The sequence below is a fragment of the Zootoca vivipara genome, chromosome 12 (assembly GCF_963506605.1).
Source record: "Zootoca vivipara chromosome 12, rZooViv1.1, whole genome shotgun sequence".
NCBI lineage: Eukaryota > Metazoa > Chordata > Lepidosauria > Squamata > Lacertidae > Zootoca > Zootoca vivipara.
Genome location: NC_083287.1, coordinates 10,803,678 through 10,816,336, shown reverse-complemented (window position 1 = coordinate 10,816,336; position 12,659 = coordinate 10,803,678). Strand labels below are relative to the sequence as shown.

Here is a 12,659-nt window from a genome sequence, read left to right as displayed (position 1 = left end):
GGGAACTGCATTGAATCAGGTGAGAGAGTGGTCTTGTCTGGGCTGTAAGTTGTTCAGCCTGACCACAATGCATCTATCAGCAACAGGATTGTGGAACCACTCTGGCTGAATTCCAGATCCTGAATCCAATTAGGCCAATGTGGGTTGCTTTAGGGTTGGGCTGGAGTTAGTTGAGGCAGCCCCAAGTCACACTGAGTTCACCTGGAGTAATCTGGGGGTGTCAAAGTGGGTGGAGGCGGGTGGCACAGGGAGGAGGCACAGGCAGGGCTTAATTAAATCAAATAAATTAAACAATTTGCAACATCTTGATTGAGTTTGGGGCCCAGATCTGGGCTGGGACAGCCACAGATCATCCCGGGTTGATCTGCATGAGGCCCCAAACTAAACGGGGGTTGTGATGGCGATGCGCAGTCTTGATTTCCATTTCAAGTTGTATGGTGAATATTTCACCTGTCCTTTGACTTCAGCCATGCTTGTCAATACTATTCCTTTTATGATATGCGTTATTGGTAAAAAAAAATATTGAAGGCATGTTCTTCCCTTGGGTTTGTTTTATATACCTTCTGTCAACAGTGAGAAACCTTTGAGTGTTTTGCAAGAGACCAGGGGATTTACATTGTTAAGCCAAGCACTGCTAACCAATAAACGGGTCGATAGGTTCACCAACTGCTTTGAATTCCAGGTCCTGAGATTGATCCATTTTGGTATGTGGGGCGTGGAGTTCGACCCATTGGCCGGTTTGGGAAAAGGCAGCTGAAGTTCGGTCGGAATAATCTGCGGTCCGCGAGGAGCAGCTTGGATCTTATCTTGACTGCTTTACAAAAACAAGCAGCACTAGAAGCAGATGGTGATGGCTGGTGACTTTCTTCCTGCTCATTATACTTAACAGAAACAAACTCTCTTCTTTTTTCACTTTAAGTGCCATCTCCTTTCTACACACCCATGCTCATTTGCCTGGTCTAGATTTGCTGCCCTGTACATATTTCGTGTGCAAATGGCATGTACTTAAGATTCAAAATCTTGAATCCAATTCGTGTAGCGAGCACAAATTCAGTCCCATCTTCCACCGCATTTACCTTAGTCAGGAGACCAACAGTCTCAGAGCTGACCATGAGAGCTGTCCATACAGCATGTTCCATAATGCGCACATTACCAAAAACTGGATGCAGGGGGACTTTACTCAATGGGGCACCCATTTGTATGCACAGGACACAGTGGTCACTCTTGCTAAACTGGGATAACTTTACTCTTACATTGGGCAAAAGATGCCTGCATTGCAGGGCATTGGACCCTCGTGGTCCCTTCCAACTCTACAATTCTATGATTGTTCGACCAAAAAGATAAGCGCTTGAAATAAGTTGTATAAAAAGTTATCGGCTGCATCCTGTCCTGCAATATTTCACAGTATGTTGTAATGAATGAAAACAACATTAATAAAAGCATTATGTAATGGTCACTATTAAAAAAAAAAACCAAGATGTGGGATCTGAACTCTTGTCTGCTTTTAGGCTGTTACCAATATGGCAGCCTGGTGGCCTGCAGCTCTCATTGGCAGCTGCAAATCAAGGCAATACCTCATGCACTGGAGTTGGTTAATGGAACCGGTCATTCAACAAGTGTACAAAATGTTAAGAAAATTGGATGGCAGGAGGTTAAAAAAAAAGTTGGCTCACTTGATGGAAAGACCCATACGGAGAGCCACTTGAGATTTGGGGTTCTGTCAAACTCAGATCCATAGTCTGGGATTAATGGAGGAACCACTGGAGACATAACAAAAAGATGTGGATGGGTAGCACGTTGTATAAGTCTCTACTAGTTCTCAGTGTATTGGGCTGTGGCCTAGTTCCCTTTGAGACGGACGTCTCCTTAGGGCACGGCTGGAAGTGTTCTCAGGTTAATGCATTCCTCCAACATACTATAGGAATGTATGAGCAGCAGGTTCATCTGCTACTAGAGCATATACTGTATTGTAATAGCTGGTCAGCAATATATAATATATATATTTATATGTATAGAAATCCAAACATACTGAGTACACTACATGTTTTCTGTATCAATCAGGGCCCCTAAAAAGCACGTATTTTTCCATAAATCATTTGTTTTACTCTCATATCATTTCTCTTCACAATAATTCCCGGCAAAAATGCAGATAACAACAACAAGGCAAGCATTAAGTTCCACTCAGACTGAATCATATTATCTTAACCATTAAAATATTCTTCATTTATAAAAAAAAATCTAAATATAAATATTGACACTAAGGATTGAACTCACTGGATGACAAAATAATTATTTGTGTGCTATAACATATACATTTTATGGTTTTCTTTAAAACGGTAAATTAAATCTTTGCACATTTGGCACAGGTAAACCTTTGTAAAAATCGAAATGCCATACAGCAGGCAGGGATTTGTCTTTTTTTTTTTTGCAATGTCTACAAGTACACATTTTTGTCAAAGATGACTGAATAGTTTAACATTTGAACACAGCAGTTGCTTCTCATGCCTCTTATGGAAAACATTCTATTCCAAACTCAGTTTTGTTTATATCACACCAACAGAACAAAAGTCAAAGAGTTATCTATTAAAATTAGTCATGTTGGATTGAATATTACATACACAATAGTAGCTAATAATATCATTGGACAATTATGTAGACCAGCCATCATTATTGACATTTCATTAACACACACAGACCTGCAGAAACAAGAATCTAGGAATGTATCTTGGACAAGTACAGAAAGAGTGGTGTGAATGGAAACCGACACAAATTGTATCAGACAACCTACTTCAGTTAAGTAGCTTAGTTTATCTGATCATATACTATATGGATGTTTTTTATATACTGCAGAAAATATCCCTGCCATCTGAACAGTCAAGTTTTTATAAAACTTAGTAAGAATTTCATGCATGTATATAATAGCATCATTTTGTCTGCAGCATTTTAAAAAAGGGAGTGAATGTGGATAGGAATTTTAGATAAGGGCCTAGGAATACACAAACCCAAACAAAAGTAATGAAACTAACATTGTTGCAGGTACGCACTTGTGTAGTGCAATCCTAAACCTGTTTACTCAGCAATAAGTGACATTAAGCTCAGTAGGACATACTCCCTGGGATTGCAACCAGAATCTGTTTTAACCAGTCTTCTATTCTTACAATTAAAGAGTGGTAAAGGCATTAAGCCTAGCCTTTTAATGCATGCTTCTGAGTGAAGTGGGGGTTCTAACGTGTTAGCATTTGTCGCATAAAACCTGGGTTGCTAGTTGTACGAAGATTATCAGAGAAAGAGCACAAGGCTGCAATCTTGTACACAGTGTCCTGACCACAGTAGGGCTTGCAGCAACAAACCTATTTGCTGTTCAGACGTATTCTAATGTACCCAGTGTTGCTGCCTGGATTTTAGCTCACATACTCAACCGAATCAACCGCTAAAGCCACTAATTCTGGCCCAGCACCAGTCTTTGCCAGCCAAGTCAGCCATACTGAGCACATAGTAAGCAGTACAGACTGATTGATGGACTTCACTTGTCTAGATTGTGGGGGGTTGAAAGTCCTGAAACAGAACCATCCATCGAAATTAGAACTTTCTGAAAAGGACCAGTGATTCCAAAAGCCCCTTCCGCACACTTTGGTGGGAAGAAAGGAGTCAGACTTTCAAGAAAGGGACTATCAAAATCTGATCATTAAACTGCAAATACACACTTCTAAAAGTACCTATATATATATATTCCCATATTAGGGTGATCACCTACACTTTATGGCTAGCTCACTTTTGTAACTGAAGGTGAAGCGAATGTGCATTCATCTGAATCTTATATTCTAGGAAAGACTCTGAAGTTACAGACTCTTGAGACCAGTTCTAGCAGTGGAAAGACTAGGACTGATTTCAGCTGCACATGCCTTTTGTTGAGGATGGGAGATATTTATCATTCATCCAGTGGGAAGTTCACTTAAGAAGCAAATATAGGGTGCTTCGAGATAGGAATTTATTGTGGAATCAGGGCTGCTCATGCACACAAGGTTTGCCCAGCATCTGCCTGACGGTCGTCATCAAAATACCAGTCCATACCTTTTTCTACATCCCACCCCCCACAGATTTCCTTTAACATGGAAGGTAAAATACCTCAATGCACATGCACAGCCATTGCTGGTGTGAAAGTTCTTTAGCCCAGTTTGGGGGCAAGTGGTTTGTTAGGTGTGAGTTGGTGATTTGGTAAACAGCCTCTCTACCACCACACTCCTACCTCTGAGTGTGCTCCTCACATGAGCACAACCTAGCCACATAGCTGCCAAGTACCCCGCTTTCCCCGGGAAACCCCTGTATTTTCTTACCGTTTCCCGCAGGTGTCCCGAATGGCAAAATATCCGGATTACGGAGCTCCTGCCGGCTGCCATGTTCTTCTGGTGCCGCGCCGGCACCGGAAGTCGCTTCTACGCACTTCCGGACATGCATAGAGGCGACTTCTGATGCCGCTGTGCCCATTTCCAAAATGTCTGCAGCGCCAGAAGTCACTTCTACGCATGTCTGGAAGTGCGTAGAAGTGACTTCCGATGCCGTGGCGCTGCTGATCCTGGATTTTTCAATCCGGAACTTGGCACCTATGCCTAGCTATTTCGTTTCTGGTGGCCATGGCCCAAACAATACGAGTGTGCCATATGCGGAAGGCATGTCCGAATTTCAACAGCCCAGTTTGGAGGAGCTGCTCTCTCAAGATCTTCAAATAGTGCATGCAGGGAATTACTGACTCAACACACAATTTTAATACAGAGGTCTTTTGATGAGCATTTCAGTTCTTTGTTGCTGATGTTCTTTTGGATGGGGGCCTGTTTGTTTATGCCGCTTATGGTTACAGGGGTCTGCAAAGTATTACAGTATTAATTGTTTTGGATACTGCCGCATCCAAATCAAACAGTGGATCGATTTAGCTAAGTATCACTCTTGCAGAAGACCTCAGTATTATTATTATAATTATTGAAAAAACAAATTTATGGAAATTGATTCCTGCCCACCCCAAAAAAGAAAGTACAAACCTCTGTTTCCTGTTGTGAATTAAGATAAATAAAGGCTGGTAATAGCACTTCTGGTGATGTTTTTAAAAAATGGATGCACACAAGTACCTGCACATATACTCAGAATGGAACTGTAGTGGGGGAGGGGGGTTTGATGGCAGGGACATAAAAGGCCCAGCACAGATGCATTCTATCAAGCTCTGTGCATGGCTAATAACTGGATAGCAACAGATGTCCATAACCAGGGGGAAACGGAAGCTAATTTGACAATAGTGTGCACATAAAAAAATGAATCTGAGCCACCTTTTAGATTTTTAAAGCTCGTATCTGGAAGCACCCATTATCTTCCTCTTAGAACACTCATGGAAGGCAAGCACAGATCACAAACGGAAAAATGCTTTCCCTCCCATTTAAGCTCCCCAGTGGCCATCCCTTTCCAGCATTTGCTTTATGATTACCCAGTTACTTTTGGAGTTCCTCTTATTGCTCAACAATACATACATGACTATGACTGTGTGAACAGTAAGGTCCCAGCAAATCTGGATGACGGGGTGGATGGCTTGAGTTTTTCCTTGACCTACACGTGGGATTTTGGCTGACATTAACGGATGAATTAGGAATACAAAACATACTGTATTTTAAAGACAACGTATTTTAGAACAGTTGACAATGTGGGGAGGGGGGGGGGGAGTGCATCTTAAAACATGGAGCCTTGCTTATATGAAACTCGACATCCTTTTTGGAGTCTCATGAGAACTTTAAGGCAGAGCTTCCAACAGCAGACCACAATGCTGAAGACTTGAACAGCTTTCTCAGTGAGGTATCCAAGCAAAGCCCTATTACTGAGGCATTGTGGGTTCTTGAGGGTCCATTTTTTTATTGGATGTATACAATGGCTGTTATATAAAGGCACTCGAGTGTGTAGCCTCAGGCAGTGTGTTATTGGCAGTAGAATTCTAGAATTCTAGTACATTACAGCAGACCCTATTGTTGGTTCCTGAAATGGAAAACACAGAATTAAAGAAACATTAAATTTGATAACAAATTAATATATAGCCAAACTTCTAAAAGGCAATTATTTAACTCATGGGATCAGACTATTTACAGGCTCAATGATCCAAAGTCCACAATGGCGAAAGGGTTATTCCAAAGGTCTCAAAACTGAACAAAAATTGTAATTTAGGCTTAACATGTTGCTCATTTCTAAAACTCAATTTTGGCTTTGAGGTTTGAAAATCTTTAATTTAGAAACTGCGATTTTGAAGTCATTTTATTACCTGGTTGACATATCACAAAAATGATGGCATTAAAAATACACGTGTTTTTTTGAGTCACAGCATGAAGTTCCTGCTTGATTCAGTACATTTCATTGGTAAATGGATTTTAGAATTCAAAACTTGCGATGAAGTTTGAACGTTTGGGGTTTTTTTCCTCTTAAGATCTAGGTTTTGGGAGAGAAACAGCAAACCCAAGAACCAGTGGGATGAGTTTGGAAGAGGTGGACCTTGGGCTACCTCAGGTCTACGCTGGCTCCCCTCAAGCAACTTACGTTGGCATAAGCCCCCAAAGGGGTGTTGTGGAGGGTGAGTAGAGTCCGACATCTACTCCAAACCTCTTTCCACTCAGTCATAAGACCTGGCAACCCGGAAGAAGTTATACTGGCAAACGGGGTGGTGTAAGCCAGACTGTATTTTAAAGGCTTGTTTTCCTCCTGCCAAGCTCATTCTGGATCAGCTGGCCATAACCTCACTCCTGAACAGAGTTTGGAACTGGGGTAACTTAAACCACCATCAACTTGTGCCGGCTTCCTATGCTTCAGGATGCTCTGTAAGCTTCTGCTTAGTACTTACCTTCTTATCCTTGGCAGTGCTTTTCCTCTCCTTTTTTGTTCTCTGCGTAAGAGATCCTTGGAGTATGAAATTCCTGTTGAATGTTCTAACAGGTGTAACCGGAGATGCGTCCATGTCTTCACCTAAAAAAAGAGTCATCACCAGCGTTCTGCATAAATTCAAGAAAATGATGGAGGAGGCAACATGTGTAGCTAAGCTCCTACAAGAGAAGGGGGGCAAGATTCAAATCTGGCAGATGCAGTATGAGCCATTCTCAACCTGGTGGCCTCCAGATGTTTATATGACTGTAGTGCCTATCAGCTCCATCAAGTGGTAGTCAGTGATGATGGATGGTGGGAGTTGTAGTCCATCATATCTGGAATGCACCCAATAATAATAATAATAATAATAATAATAATAATAATAATAATTTATTATTTATACCCCACCCATCTGGCTGGGTTTCCCCAACCACTCTGGGCGGCTTCCAACACAATATTAAAATACAATAGTCTATTAAACATTAAAAGCTTCCCTAAACAGGGCTGCCTTCAGATGTCTTCTAAAAGTCTGGTAGTTGTTTTTCTCTTTGACATCTGGTGGGAGGGCATTCCACAGGGCGGGTGCCGCTACTGAGAAGGCCCTCTGCCTGGTTCCCTGTAACTTGGCTTCTCACAGTGCGGGAACCGCCAGAAGGCCCTTGGCACTGGACCTCAGTGTCTGCGCAGAACGATGGGGGTGGAGACACTCCTTCAGGTATACTGGACCGAGGCCGTCTGCGAAGGTTGCAGTTACAGGTAGGTAGCCGTGTTGGTCTGACGTAGTCGAAACAAAATAAAAAAAATCCTTCCAGCAGCACCTTAAAGACCAACTAAGTTTTTATTTTGGTATGAGCTTTCGTGTGCATGCACACTTCTTCAGATACTGCAAAGGTTGCAGTATGTCTTCCAATCATGAGACGACACTACCTCTTTCCTGTGCCGTTATCTCTTGCTGAAAGTGCACCGTGTCATTTCCCAGGCTTCCCTCTGAAGTAGGAAATTTTGGCGGTGGTAGAAAGAGTCTTTCAACCAAGTATTTCTTAGGCTGTGTACATCTGAAGCACATTCAAAGAAGGTTCTTTCCCTTGAGGAATTCTGAGCACTGTAGTTTGTTACGGGTTGCTAGGAACTGTAACTCTGCCCAGAATTATTAGAGGAGGGGCAGGTATGTTTAGAATGTGCTATACAGTTATAGTGCATATGCAAATAATTAATACAAATGACATGCTTGTTGTATGACCCTCAAGAAGAAATGGCAAAAGATGGTTAATATCAATTTCATTCAGCTTTAATGACAAAAAAATCCTGTCCCATCTCCACCCAGATATGGGGAAAAATGGGGAAATTAGGGTGGGGAATGTAGCTGGCAACCTACGCTCTCAAAATTGTTTCTAAAATGCTTTTCTAAAATAAAACTGTTTCTGCTAACTTCCATTCATTTGCAGTGCAGTATATTCTCAGATGGAAGGGGCAGTGAATTTCATGAGACTCCCAGGTAAGCGTACACAGAAAATATTTTAAGGCAGCAATTTTTATTTCTGATAACGTTATGATTATTTGTTTTTAATCTGGCTTTTAAATATCCAATATTTTAACATGTATAATAAACTCATAGTTAGTGATGTGAGGTGAGAATATTCTCCGGAGAATATTCTCGAGAATACTTGCCAGTGCAAGTAATGAATAATGATTTTTTTTTTGACCCAGTTACATTACTGGGCATTGTGTCATTCGCCATTGGCAGTTCTGAAATGTGAGCCACAGAAAACATATTATTATTATTATTATTATTATTATTATTATTATTATTATTATTATTATTATTATTAAGAATGCTATTCATTTAATTTGATGAACATTTGTATTTGTATGCATTTCAACTATATGTAATAGCCTTTTTTCTATTTTGGTGTGACCTTATTCTTCCTTGGCCAGTGTTTTTTTTTAAAAAAAAACAACAACAGAAAGTAGCTTTAATGCTTTATACACTTGAAGTACCTAGGCCTATACAAGTACCCGTATATTCGACTGGGCGTACTATACAAGTACCCATATAAGACGACTGGGCGTATAAGACGACCCCCAACTTTTCCAGTTAAAATATAGAGTTTGGGATATACTCGCTGTATAAGAAATACGACCCGGCGTATAAGACGATCCCCGACTTTTGAGAAGATTTTCCTGGGTTAAAAAGTAGTCTTATACTCAGGAAAATACATTTATGTGTAACAGCATGTGAGGTGGCCTTGATTTAAACAGTTGACGTTTCTATATTTTTATTTCGTGCCAGTAACTAGTTTTTGCACTGCCATTCACCTGGTACAAGGTGTCATTTACCAGAGACTGACATACTGAAACAGGTATTATCATTTAATGATAATAAATGTTAATGGCTTCTTTATTATACGTATGCATATAGCTTTGTTAATCAAGCTGTGTTTTAGTCACCAAAACAGTTATAAGGGTCAGAACTCTAAGAAACACAAGATAGCCTATTACTGAATTTACTTGTATCAAACCTTAAAATGCCAATTTTATTTTTTGACTTGTCCTATATGTACATGTTCTAATGGAAGAATATGATTTAACTACTGAGTTTCCTTATACCAAAGCTTAACATGACAATCACTGGGGCCACCACCTTAGAATGGTTTGGTGCAAAAATAAACGAATGTGAATTCACTGCATTGCCCCATTGCATAACAGTATCTGTACAGTTTTTGGTTGCCATCTGAACAAGTTTACCCATGAATAAACATGTATATTAACTAATTATATCATTTTCAATGCATTAAAATTATATCATTTTCAATGCATTAAAATTGTATCATTTTCAATGCATTAAAATGAATATTCTCTTATTTCAAATGAAAATTCTCTAATATTCACATTAATTGAGAATATTCTCCAGAATATTCTCCAAAAGATTATTCTCGAGAATTTAACATCACTACTCATAGTGATGTTATGAAGAGGGGTCACGAAGAGTCGGACACGACTAAACAACAACTCATAGTATAATTTCCCATTGTTCCTAAATTGGTCATATTGGCTGTTGATGTTGGCACCCATCTTTCTTGAGAGACAATGGAGTGTACCCCTGGGGGTGAAGTCAAACCACTGTGTTAGCAGCACTGAAGTGACCTCCCTGGGGTGCAAGCCAGGGCAGAGTGTCTGGAGTTCCTGGGCTGCTCAGACAAGACCCCCCTCTCAGCCTCACTGATGTAGTCCAAAGGGAAGCAGAGCAATGTGTTTGGCACCAGCTTGGCTGCAGGAGATGCTGGAAGGAGGCATACAAAGGTGCCATCCAACCATCTCAGGGACTCCATTCTGGATCTGTGCAGGGTTTAGCCTTTTCTTCTCCTGAGGATACCCCACAAAGCAGCAGAGGTTTCGGATCAGAGTTTTCCTTCTCTGGGTGGCCTATCTTCCCAGGTTGACAGGCCTCACCTGCCCATCACTCCCCTCTAACAGCATGTGCAGAAACAGCCTTCTTGACCGTTTGGACCCATTCTTGGTCTTATCCGCTCAATCTGCCAAAGCCTGAGCTCGAGTGCAGGGGAAGTCAATATGTACTACAGAATCAAAATAAGCATACTGTTATTTTCCACTGTTTTTTCAGTACCTGTCACTGGTGGAGCTGGAAGCTTTCGTCTCTGCTGTCTTGATGTGTCTATCGTGTGCATCTACGGGATGGAAAAAGCTCCACAGTTTATTAGTATATAATTAGCACGTCACAGGGAACCAATACTGGCTCCAGTCCAACTCTGGCTACATAAAGCTGGTCAAATGTAAGGGCGAGTAGTCTGGACCACAGTGGACCAGGGACATCCATCCCCCTTAACAGACACTTGGCGAGCTTAATGAGGACAAGGTGAGCATTATGCTGCAGATGTTGACACACACTTCAGTGGGCATCTATACCAGCTTTGGCCATACAGATGTGTGCCTGCTTCACTACACAGGTCTGGTTGGATCTGTGGGGTGGCTGCTGGTTTAACTTGTCTCACCTGGTTTGTTTGCTGTTGGTCATGTTTCCTAGTCAGATGAACACATGGAGCTACATTCAAGCCTGCCACTGTTAGTGCTGAAATTCTGCTCTCTATATCTGAAATCTTTAAAAGAAACCACACATTTACATTATTTATTTGCATTTCACCGCTTGATTGTAAAAACCCTAAAAATGGTCCGCAAAAAGAATACAACAATAAAATCACTAAAAAAGTTGAAAGCAGATATCTGAAACATTCAAACAATAATAAAAATCAGCAATAAGCTGAAAACAGATGAAAACACATTATCTGGGTAGACTTGTTCAAACAGAAATGATTTTTGTAGGAAGATGCCTTCCTGGTGTCAAAAAGCAGGGAGTCCCATGGTGCCACACTAAAGGATGGATTTCTTACAAATGTGGAATGAGTATTATGTGGCATTGAAGTAGCAGTGCCAGTTCCACAGATTGAAATGGTCGAGTGGGAATGTATGGGGAAAGAAGATCTTGCAAGCAAAATGCTTGCAAGTTGCTAAGGGCTTTATATACAGTATTGTGATGAATGTAGCTGAGTCCATCTCACAATGTTTAACACAATGAAAGAATAGTAAATTATCTGGCAGGTACGAACTGGGGAGCTAGCTGTTCATCTCACCTGAAGTTCTGCATGATGAACCTGTGCTGCTGCTGTTGCCACTTGGTCTTCCAGGTCAGCCAGCTCTGATTCTGAACTAATGCTGTTAATTCTGCGTGCTGCATCCTCAAGGTCATTGAGCTGACTCTCCAAGCCATACACACTGCCGGCTGTTAGGTAGACCTAAGCAGTACATGTGCCAGAATCCAGTTAGGTCAGTCTACAGCTTTGGGGCCTCTTCAAGTACTAGGGCCTGAGGTTCCTACTGCTGCCCCACTGACCACTACTGACCAACACTGCATTAATCATTCATTCATTCATTCCACATTTTAATGTGTTTCCCCATCACGTTTGGAAGTGCAAAAGGCAGTTTCTTTTCTTTTTTTCTTTAAAGTGGATTTGCTGTGCTTTAAGCCACTTTAATTAAGCAAACCTAAATTTCCTCCCTTCTGCAAAACACTGACAGCCTGGCAGAGGTTCTTTAGAGACAAATGCATAATTACAAACATTGCAATTTGGGATGCCAGGTGTCTGCAAAACATGGCTTTGGCCAAAGATCCTACTGTACAAGCAAGAGGCACTTTCGCTCATGCAATTGGGGAAAGGGAGAACTGATTTTCCTCTTCTGCAGCCCCAGGTCCTGTATTACCAAGTGGTTCCAGAGCCAGCATTTCAGGGGAACACAAGAGGACTCTTGTCGGTGGGGGAGATTGTGAGTCCACCCCCCCAAAGAAGCAGGTGTGCTCTTCACTCACACAGTGGGATACTTGGATCCAAGCCAATGGCTCCAAATTTGTTTACATTCATGTAACTACAGTGGTGAGTCTGTGTGTGATCATGAGGCTATCTTCAACATGACAAGTCTCAGCTCAAAGGATACAGCCCTTTAAAAAAAATGCTTTCCCCCCCCTCCAAGTGATTTTACATTCATTTTGTCCCCAGAGGAGCTCAACACAGAAATGGATGAATAAAAGATGAACATTCAGATTTAACAAACAATATGCTTGGATTGATTTTGGAATATTAATGAGGACTAGTGAAAATTCACAGACGTGCTCCGTTTGTAAGTTAACCTTAGAGAGTGTACATGTGTGCTTGATTTTCTTCGCTAATCTACTTGTTCCATGCTTTGGTTCGAGACCTCATTCATCT

General features: G+C 41.2%; 1 protein-coding gene across 6 annotated transcripts in view; it reads right to left on the bottom strand.

Moving 5' to 3' along the window:
• Positions 1-901: 901 nt before the first annotated feature.
• The window catches only part of MYRIP (myosin VIIA and Rab interacting protein), a 159,589-nt gene continuing 147,831 nt past the window's right edge, over positions 902-12,659 (bottom strand). For 4 of the 6 annotated variants that reach the window (XM_035130386.2, XM_035130390.2, XM_035130393.2 and 1 more), the window contains 4 exons: positions 11,529-11,690; positions 10,893-10,997; positions 10,508-10,568; positions 902-6,984 (listed from right to left, as the gene is read on the bottom strand). In XM_035130386.2, coding sequence (XP_034986277.1) covers positions 6,821-6,984; positions 10,508-10,568; positions 10,893-10,997; positions 11,529-11,690 — 492 coding nt within the window. In that variant the 3' untranslated portion in view covers positions 902-6,820. The remainder of the gene's footprint in view (positions 6,985-10,507; positions 10,569-10,892; positions 10,998-11,528; positions 11,691-12,659) is intronic. The other 2 variants (XM_035130389.2, XM_035130391.2) reach the window with 1 other exon arrangement.